The sequence below is a fragment of the Rhinichthys klamathensis genome, unplaced genomic scaffold (assembly GCF_029890125.1).
Source record: "Rhinichthys klamathensis goyatoka isolate OS25496 unplaced genomic scaffold, OSU_Roscu_1.1 h1tg000211l_1, whole genome shotgun sequence".
NCBI lineage: Eukaryota > Metazoa > Chordata > Actinopteri > Cypriniformes > Leuciscidae > Rhinichthys > Rhinichthys klamathensis.
The window spans coordinates 625,501-636,715 of record NW_026606736.1 but is presented as its reverse complement, the minus strand read 5'-3'; the positions used below and the strand labels follow the sequence as shown (position 1 = coordinate 636,715).

Below are 11,215 nucleotides of genomic sequence, written 5' to 3'. Positions count from 1 at the left end.
AAAAAGGAGCGTAGAAAAAGAGGCAGAGAGGGAATGAAAGCAAGAGACGGAGAAGAGAATGGGCAAAAATCAAACACCATTTGCATAATGTGGCTTTTGTCCCCATTTTCAATCTTTTTAACTATCACATCTAATTAGAGCTCCAGACTGCCAGCTAGAGATAGGGCTGTGTGCGTGTGTGTGTGTGTGTGTTTGGGTCTGTTTTCATGATTGTGTGAGATAAAGAGGCTTTGCCGAGTCCCAGGCTGGCTCATTCCTCTCCCAAGAGACTGCTTATGACAAATAAGATTAATGTAGTCCCTCTGTCACCAGACCGCAGTCCTGCAAATGATAGGTGACTTTTTCAGCTGGTAGCCGAAGTACATGCTGGTCAGTGCACGCTTGAGCTGTTGGCCATTTGGACCTTGATGGAGACCAGCCAAACGATGGGTCAGACATGGGGTCACAGACTGTTACCCGTAGACTGTGCTCTAATTGCGGTAGGGAATACATCCACAAGAAATCCTGATATAGAAATCTACCGGTACTCTTTGAGAAACCCTGTTCCTGTCGTGTAGCCAAGACACACGTGCCATGGGAAAAGCATTGTGGGGGCACCCTCTGGTCTGTTTGTGTTTTAATGAAATATAATTCTGGACCCATCTGCTTGTCAGAGACGTTGCCAGGTAGGCTATGCTGCTATTTGCAAAACTGGAAATCTGACAATCACATGTTTAGGAAAGTTTTGATTTAAATGTGGTTTCGCAAGTATGATGACTGATTTGACTTTTTATTGAAATTTAGGCTTGCATTTGAGATTGCAGCCATTATGGCGTTTTTCAAATATCAGTATTTTTGTTTGCCGTGGGTCTTTTTATTTGTGCTAAGGGTTGACAGCTTGACTGAACAGACGGTATTCAGCTTTTCTATTAGGTGGGGCAAACAGCCAATCAGAGAACTTTCAAATAATGCTGTTAGGCCAAACTGACAACCTCAATGTTTAGTTATTGATAAAGGGGTGAGTGGCAATGGTTTTAAAACTTTCTGCTTTAATATCTGTAACTCTGTGTTGTTTTGCACTATTTATCTCTAACTTTGATACAATTCCCCTACATTTATGCACTACAAGTTAAAGTTGTTTTAGTCGTTAAAGTCTACAACATATTCCAAGACTGTGTCAAGTGCAAAGAGTGCTGCTGTTACAACCAACCCCAGTACCAGCGTGAATTGTAACGGGTGGGTTGGGATGTAATAAACAAAACAACAATAACAACAACAACAACAACAACAACTGAACATGTGTCACATGCACTCTGGACTCTGTTCCATTTGCTCACTGTCTCAGGGTACGTTTACAAGACAACGATGTGCTAAAAACGGAAACGTTTTTTTTCTTTAGATGACAATGTTATCAAACCGATCCCTGTTCACACACATGTGAGAACGACTAATAACGCTGTATTACTTTGTCCAATCCCTGTAATCCCAATTTTAGAATGTTCTCCTGTGATATAAAGTCCCTTTTTACTTCCTTTAGGTAAATGTCAAATCCCTTGAACGCAAAGCTTGTATCATCCTTGAGGCTGTTGTAAGGAACCTTAAATTTTTCATGATGACAAAATGTCATATTGTGTTGAGTGTAATTCTAATAACCACTTGTGATGAATGATGATGTACATACCCCCCCCCCCCCCCCCCCTATTTCTTACTCTTAATATCTGCATCCTTTAATTTGCAAAAAACTCAACAAAAAAAGCTTACAGACTAAACACATAATAAGCATGTGCATGACACCATTTTCAACTAAAAACTGAAGACTTTTAATGCGTTTTGGCCGTTCATTTACACAACAACGGTGGCCTGAAAAAGCAAACTTTTAAAAAACGGGGTTGTGTGTGCAAGTTTTTGAAAACAACATCCTTGTCATCTCTGGCTACATCTACATTAATCCGGATAGATTCGTCCACACTAGCGTTTTCAATCATTTTTCCTAAAGATTCTCATCCACACTGAAACATCGGAAAACCCTAAATTCACCTTACAGCGCATGCATAAACGCTCATAAAAGCTCACTGAGATGATACAACCATAATCAAGTTATCCCACAATTCTTCTGGCAGGATCATTTAATTTAGCAAATTATCTCACCATTCACTGAAGCGTTCAGGTCTCACTCAGTCACATTATATGTTTGGTCTAAACCCCAACTGCTCTCATGTTTTGCCGCAGTACAGCAAATGCGAGTGAATTTTCTGCCATATTTGCGGGACTGTGATATGAAGTGTGTGCAAAGTAAAAAGTGGAATTTTTTTATTATTAATATTTTCATTTTCATTAAAAGTGTTTTTGTCATTTTTACTTTTTTTTTTCTTTTTAAATGTCTATATATATTTTTATTTAGTTTATTTTAATACTTCAGCTTAAACTAAATGAGAAATGTTGCAAGTTTTTATTTAAGTAATACAAATATTTATAGTTTTGGTTGATGATAACGCAGAACCTGATTTCACTAAAACATGTTCCTGGATCAACAGCTTTGTTGAACCTGGAGCAACATTCAATCAACCAATCAGATTTGAAGGTTTACAGTTTACAGCTTGTCAAGTTTAGGCTTACAACCAGGTTTAGGTGCTTCTATGAGTGTTATTCACCTATCATTTCCCTCTGATTTTAGGGATAACTTATGGGTAGGGTTAGGTTTAGGGGTAGGGGTTATGATTACATTTTCGGACAAGAATGATTTTCCAGGATCAACAAAATATGTTGACCCAGGCAGGAACATGTCTAACTCTGCAAAATCAGGACGTGCGATAATAACCCTGGTGTGTGTCCATGTCTCTTTCACAGTTGTGTCAGATGTTGGCTTATACCCGGTCTACATCCATTTTCAGTCTTTGTGGGTTCAGTGGGAAAGTCATGTTACAACATTCCTTGTCTGTTTAGACAATATTTATCTTTTTAAACATTTATCTGAAGGTTTTGAGTAAATGTTAGATACCAAATGAAACAAGAGAATGTGCTGATACAGATTAAGCTCTGTAATTTAACATCCAGTAGTCCATGATTGCAAGTAGAATTATAACCCTGAAGTGAATTGTTGAAATTTCAGTTTTTGCTATGTGAACTTTTACAAAATCCTTACCTTATGTGGTCGGTGGTCATATATGATTCCTATTTTTAAGTGGGTAAACTGATGGTGTTCAACTCACCCCTTGTCGCAACCATTAGGATACAGAATTCAACAGCAAGTTGAACCCAAGTAAGTTTCTTTTGGCAGTGAGTCCACTCTGAGTGATTTGGCTCCTCACAGTGACCAGGGAAAACATCCGAGACCCTTTCAGTGATCTGCAGGGAGATGAATGCAGAGGTAGATTGCGTACGTGCATTTGTATGTGCGTGTCTGTTTACGTGTCAGAGTAGGCTATAATATCATCTCTGAGCGGGTGTTAATATCTCTCTCTCCCTTGGCTCTGTGTCTTGTGGTTCAGAAGGATGTAACCTCTGATCACTTCTGACATACCATTGTTTGACTGTCGGCAGAATTAAATGATATCTCTCTCTTCTTCCTTTTCTTCCTCTCTCCAACACGGAATTCCCAGTCTCTGGTATGTTACTCTTTCACAGAATGGCTTGTCAAGTATAGAAATGCAATTTCACTGATTCAAGGCAATTACCTCGGAGCCTCTTTCCTCATCAGGATGAAGAAACTACAAAGGCACAGATGGAGGCTGACTCTTGTAAAGGAAAGAGCTTCAGGCAAAGATCCGCAGCAGCCCCACTGACACTTGCGTGGTGATGACTTAAATCGCTCAAGCGCTCGAGACAAAGAGGAGGAGAGAATCCTAATTACCCACCATCACTTGCATCATCCTCAATTTGCTGTGAATGTGGGGGGAGAGAGAGGAAAGAGAGAGTTTGTAGTACATATTACATAGTGTGTGAATTGTAGTGCCACCCACTAACTTTAGTGGAATCTTTGGTATTTGTTTCCCTGGTTTGCCAATGAAGTATGTTTTACTCAAAGAGAGGGCAACGTATGTTTTACTCCTAGGCCAGCATTTCTGGCCTGTTGAGGACTGTACTCAGCAATATTTAGTGTTATTATTGCGACAGCAGGCTGAAGGATAATATCCAGCGGTCCCCTTTATTTGTGCACTGAAACCTCTCTTGTGCTTGAGTGGACCATTGTCTTAAAAAAGAAATGCATGATATATCAGTACAATAACCGTATATTAGAGATTTATTGTTTAGTTATCATATCGTTAGATATTCTACAGTATATTAAATGCATGCTCATTGTCCTTTATTTATTACATTTAGATTACCCTTGTCACCATCTAACACTCACTTAAGATCTTTAAAGACACTAATAATTTAATAGTACTGTTAAATGTAATCTTTAGCACATTCAACTAAATATGTAATTTTAATAAATATTTAAAATATATAATAAAATAATACATGTTTAATAAATAATTATTTTAAATATGTTTTATATTTAACTATTAACATTTCATGTCCTTGGCCTTATTCTGTAATGATGCCTCAAAAAAATTGTTTTACTTTACATTTATTTAGACAAAATGGTAATTTTATAAATATTTAAATAAATGTTTGTTTTAATACATATTTAAAATATATAATAAAAAATAAAAACAAAATAAAAATATTTATTTCTTAAATTAATTAAAATCTTTTAAATTATAAAAAAAAAGTAATATTTTATGTTATTAGCAATAATTATCAGTGTCTGCCAGAATTTCAATATTGGTGCATCTGTATTATCTACAAATCTCATTCTCTGATCTTATTCTCATTTTAGATCTGATGCTTTATACATAGTAGCTGTTTGTCATGAAATAGATGGTTATAAAGCTTTTTATCAAACATACCTATTAGGGGTCCAAGCCAAAGGGGTTCTGTTCTGTTTACCCTAATGATGTTTTATTAACAAAGTTCGGGAGAAGCACGTTCAGATAATTAACACGGGTGGAGAGCACTCAGCAATCATGATTAAAACGTGTATATATAGACTCAGCAGTGTCACCTCATTTCTCTGATAGTTTAGCAGCGTCCCTCCACCACCCCTTCTCCACTCTTCTAGTCCTAAACCACTTTACATACAGGGGGGGAGTACTCTGGGTTCGGGCCGAATTCCAAGCTCGGAGCCCTCCCCCCGGACAGCACGCCAAATACGCATTATACTTTATTCCCTTTATTTGTAGGTAAGTGTGAACTCGTGAAAGGGGGGTTATTGCTGCTCTCCCTGCTCTTATCCATGCTATAGGCTGCATGGATGCGCAGGGAGTTCTCGCCCAGAACGGAACCATAACACCAATCCAAACTGTATGCTAATTGTCAATCGTATTTGACGATAGTGGTCCTGACAGAACCTATTGTGTTTGGACTGATCATCATCTTCTTCTTCTTCTTCTTCCTCCTTCTCCTTATTTTTTCTGCAATAAGAGTGTATGGGCCATAAATCATGGAGACCACAAAGTTGTCAGGATTGTCCCGATCATGCAACGCTACTCATGTGCATAGACACACAACCGTCTGACACTAGGTGGCGCTATAATAAGGCTTTTTTGCATTTTGGATCATAACTTTTAGAACCCTAAAAAAATATTTTCCATCAGAATCCCTACAAGCCCTACAAAATGTCTCCTATAAAATTGTATCTGCCATTTAGAATTTTCCTAAGAACTATTCGAACTCCTCCTAGGCCGTTGGTCTGACCTTCGCCAAAATAGGCCCACAGCAGTGTGGGCAAAAAGCTATCAAAAGAATTGGCAAATTTAGGCCTATAAGTTAATTAATTTGTCAGGCAGCATAAATTTTTATGCATAGATCTATAGCTGCTGAACGCAATGTCCAAGCTTCACAAAACTTGACACGCAAAGACAAAAGGACATTCTGAGGATACACACCTTGTAAAATTCCACCAATGATCCATGAAGTTGATAAATGGTGTGCATCAAAATGACTTGGATAATTAAAAAAAACATGGCCGCCTGCAACCAATCAAATTTAATAACATAAAATTTGAATGGCCTACCATTACAAAAATGTATATATTTGTATATCTTGTGAAAATGAATATGTGTACTGATTTTTGTGAAAATCAGCCACAAGCTAATAACTCTGCAACAGTTAAAGCTTTGAGCTGCAAATGAGTTGCAAATCTTCACATTCATTCGAAATGGTCCTATCCATGCGTTAAATCTAAATCTAAATGTTGATTATGAGTCCACACATAGAGTAAACTACACATATTATGATCAAGCTCTAACTTTCAGTAAAGATATAGCTATAAAAACCACTTCATAAGATACATTTCAATTGGATCACTAATCATTCACATGGGCCATTGGTGCTTGGACCCGGATGATTGCTGCTTGTGGCAATCTATATTGATTTCTTTGTTTCTATAGTGTGTGTACACTTTATGTTAATTCAATTGAATGTACTTAAGATGACCTAACCAGCTGGAATCAGGATATTTGGTATGATTTGACCTGAAAACCCAGGAGAAACTCTAGGTACAGATTAAACTGATCCAGTTTAGTGCTGAACTGACAGAACAGGATATATGTAAGCTCTGATCCTCTGATTTTAGGAGTGAACAAACTGCTTAAAGACCAAACTACTGAATTTGTGTTGATCCCATCAACAAACCAAACACTTCTCTCAAACTCCTTCCCTCTATTTCTTTCTTCTAGTGATTTTGAGTTCCCCTATACTGCCCCCCCCCCCCCAATTCCCGGCTTGTTCCCACTAGGCTCCATCTGCTCGTGGAGGGGGCCACAGCAGCTGCAAAGCCTGAATCTTGCGCTCCTCTGTGCTTGCCTGCCTGCCACTACACACGAGCACCAGCTGTAAACTAGCCTACGCAACCTATAGCACTGCTGCTAAAAATCAGAAAATCACAGGCAGGTGATTAGTTAGTGATAGCACGGAGTGGATGGGATTTTAGGTAATACTGGTTAAACATAGAAAATAGGCATGTTTAAGAGTACTTTATGTCTGAAAAGCTTACTTTATATTCTCAAATAATTGATACCAACTCATAAGGTTATAGGGTTAGGTTCAATAATATCGTCATCTGGCCTCTATATTTTAGTTTTTTTTTAAATCATTGAGGACTTTAACTTTTCTGTTTCACTGGCAAAAGAACAAGATACTGTAAAAATAACAGCATCTTTATTTTCATTCATTTAAGCTATACACAATGTAATTTTGTTTTGAACCAGTTTTGAACCAGTTTTCAAGTGTAATGAACTTCGGCAACACTTTGTTGCAAATGCCCTTTTGAATCAAATAAATGACTACTAATATTGCTAACTGGAAGGAATCTATTGACTAAAATCTGTAAATCGGTGGCAAAACCACTTGAAGGGTTTTGTGGAGTTTGTGGATGCATTTTGTGAAAGCTTCAGAGCAGAGGGTTTGAAAACCAAAGTTAAAGTAAAATGCTATTGTCATATTGTGTTTGTCATATTAATAAAAACAATAGCTTTGAAATGTTTTCATCCTTTTAAATAACTTTTGAAATAAGACCCAACTATTATCTTTGCTTCACTTTGGAGCATAAAATGTGCCTTTTTCATAAACCTAACCCCAGCGATACATAGGCAGTTTATTAGTTACTGATAGGAAGGAGTAGATGGGATTTTATGTTATTCTGATTAAACAATATAAATTAGTGCATGTTTAAGAGCAGTTTTTTTAACTTATTTATTTGTTTTGAAAAACAGCAAGGATATTTTTTCTATTTTGGACATCTATGACATAAGAACAAATATATCTAAAGCAAATGCCTATATTATTTAAATAAAACAAATTGCTAGATATTGCTGAGTATAATATTTCAGTTGAAGACCCATGTAGGCTATTTTATGCAAGCTTTCAGAGTAGAGGTGCTGAATACGACCAAAGGAAACGAGGAACAGACCAAGTTTGAGGTGTAACTGTTATTTTGTATTGACTTATTCTGTTAGAGAAAGAAGGAATGAAAAACTAAAATGTACAAAAAATATATCTGAATATATATATATATATATATATATATATATATATATATATATATATATATATATATATATATGTGTGTGATTCACTTTAATTTAAGAAATGTAAAAAAAAAATTCCAAGCCTGGATGACGTTCAATAGATTGTCGTAACTCGACTTTTCCAAACAATACATTTTATTCTTATTCCTCAGAAACATGGTGGGCGCCGTGAATGTGGGAAAAAAAGGAGAGTGAGAGACGAGTAACAGCATCAATAAATCATTCTCGTCCAATGTTGTTCCCGGGAGATTTCTGATGGATGAAATTAAGCACTTCCATCTCCATCTCCCACCTGATCGCGCGCGTATAAATCCCAACAGCTGATCAGCAGAGCTCAGACATCAAACCGACACCGCGCGAGCAGAGACAGCAGCGGACACCTCTCTCTCTCTTTCACAGCAACAACAACAACAGCTTCTCCGGAAACCTGCTCGCATTTAAAGCTGCCCATTTTTGGAGCGCTTCCATTTGGGTCTAAGCGCACTTTGACACTCGGGCTCGGGGAGGCGGATCTGCTGCTGTCCAGTGCTGAAGTTGCATTTCGCCTGTGCAGAACGGATCGTGCACAGCTGAAGCAACGGAGCTTCCTCGTCTTTCCTCCCACTCAGGTGTTTGACTTTCAGCCCTGCAGGACCAACTCTTCTATTGTGCGGTGGATAAAGAGAGGATAACGTGCTGGAAGAGGATTTCAGCTCTGCGCTCTAAACATGCCAAGGTCTTTTTTGGTGAAAAAGGTGAAGCTAGATGATTTCTCATCCACGGAACTTGAGAGCGCGTACGGCAGATCCAGGACCGATCTTAGCTTTCGGATACACGACAAAGGTAATTGCAAAGGAATGAATATGTTCTTTTTTTGTTTATTTAGCACACTTTAGCCAAATCCAAGCATAGTTTTAGATGCGACCAAGGTTTTGTGGTGCTAAGCAAGGTTTTGGGGTTCATTTACTGTATAAATTAAACTCTGCAGGAAGGAAAGTAGATATCCAGTTACAGGATTGAGCACCTCTGTTGCGTTGCTTGTGGTTTATGTGAAACCATAATGGAAAGGCAAACATAATTAGTGGGATTCCAGCACTGAAAATGCCTGGTAAAATTCACATGCATGACGCATGCCTTCTGAAAATCTGCTGCTGGTAACAACGTGTAACTTCTCTGCAACTTGGAGCCCAGTCACTTCCAGATGAGCTTAGGTGTTTTGTTTATTCTGCAAATCAAAGAAACGCTTAGTCCAGCTGCACACTGCACACTGTGCTAATGGTGGTGCCTTTAGAAAGGGGTAATTAATCTCCCACTGTAAAAAAAAAGTGCTATCTGTGCTCATACTGTAAGTCCACAGTAAACGTGGTATCCTTCACAGCTCCACGGCTTTGTCCTGAAATAACTCTGGAATAATGGGAAGTCAAACTGACATGTATTCTATTTGAAATTTCCTGTAGTGAATGGTCATTAAGTCTAATTATATTCAAAGAGAAATGCTGAATTTGTTGAACATTTAATGAATCTCAAAGAGCACTGGCACAATCTGGTTTGCCCGTCGCCTTTTGCCAAGGTGGAGATAAATTGAGCGGAAAAGTGGCCGTTGCACCGCCGAACCCCATTGTCCTCACTCGAGTCCCTTGTGAATATGAATAATTGAATAAAAGATCTTGTTCTCTCCATGCTAGGTTACATCAGTGACTACATCACCCCGGCCGTTTATGATGGAGAAAGTGACGGTGGCACTAAAGTACCTTCTCCAGGACCGATTTATGACAGCAACCACAGTGACTACGGAGCACCTGACTCGGACCAGCCGGACAGCCCGCAGTCAGAGATCACGTCCGGGTACATCAACGGCGACAATGCGGTGAGCGAAGGTTACGCCGTGGACGCTTTCTTCATCACGGATGGCAGGTCCCGTCGGAAAGTGATCAGCAGCTCACGGACCCTCCAGAGGCACACGTGCAACGAATGTGGCAAAACCTACGCAACGTCTTCCAACCTGAGCAGGCACAAACAGACGCACCGGAGCCTGGACAGCAAGATGGCCAAAAAGTGCCCGACATGTGGGAAAGTGTACGTGTCCATGCCAGCCATGGCCATGCACCTGCTTACCCATGACCTCAAGCACAAGTGTGACATATGTGGGAAAGCGTTCAGCAGACCTTGGCTACTGCAGGGCCACATGCGCTCTCACACGGGCGAGAAGCCCTTTGGATGTGCACACTGTGGAAAAGCGTTCGCCGACCGCTCCAACCTGCGGGCGCACATGCAGACCCACTCCGCGTTTAAGCATTACAAATGCAAGCGATGCAACAAAACTTTCGCACTCAAGTCCTATCTGAACAAGCACTACGAGTCGGCATGCTTTAAAGGCGCGTTCTCGCCGCTTGCGTCCGTCGAGGCGTGACTTCCGGTCTGTAAACGCACACTCCCCCCGTCCCGTCACGTGTTAGGATGATTACGCTATCTTACCCAGTTATGTCTCACAATCAAAATGAAACCGAATAATAGCACAATTTTGTCAATTTTTTTTTTCTTTTGCAAAGTTGACCTTAAAGGAATATGGAACCTTCGCATGCTTTTCAGCAACCATGTCCTTAAATGACATTCAGACAGTTCACCTCGACGCTGCGCAACACTTGACTATGACTGGCGTCGAATGAAGGTTTGAGTGACACCATGTTCCTCATTAAAATAAAACTCTTTTGTATTGTCAGTGGATATTATCACACTGCTGCAAGTGGCCCAAACGTATTCACAATCGAGGTAAACCGGTATTTATTTATTTAATTTTTTTAAATATTTATTATTTGTTTGTTTTAATTACTTCATCTAGGATGTATGATTCTCTATGATGCACTGAAAGTGTGATTTATTTTATTTATTTTTTTATGATTCAATTTGCATTTTTCTTTCTGAATAATGTTGCCTTTTGGGTTATACCAGTCTTATTAACACGCCAAAGCATTTAGATCCGTGGTAATAATTGAAAAAAAATGTTTTTTGTTTGTTTGTTTTGATTATCTTTTTGTATACCTACATACTGCATGCAAAAAGAAAAGAAAAGAAATCTATGCCAATACCACAAAGCTTATAATTTTGCCAAAATGTAGAGATAGTATCAGGGGGCAATGTTTCTAGGGGTTCTCTTAAGAATATAAAAAGCAATAATCATAATGCAT

The 11,215-nt window shown here is 38.8% G+C and overlaps 1 protein-coding gene across 1 annotated transcript; it reads left to right on the top strand.

Moving 5' to 3' along the window:
- Window positions 1–8,443: 8,443 nt before the first annotated feature.
- Window positions 8,444–10,925, top strand: scrt1b (scratch family zinc finger 1b). The gene is made up of 2 exons (XM_056263986.1): window positions 8,444–8,873; window positions 9,716–10,925. The coding sequence occupies exons 1-2, from the start codon at window positions 8,759–8,761 to the stop codon at window positions 10,438–10,440; spliced, it is 840 nt and encodes a 279-aa protein (XP_056119961.1). The 5' UTR covers window positions 8,444–8,758; the 3' UTR covers window positions 10,441–10,925.
- Window positions 10,926–11,215: the final 290 nt, after the last annotated feature.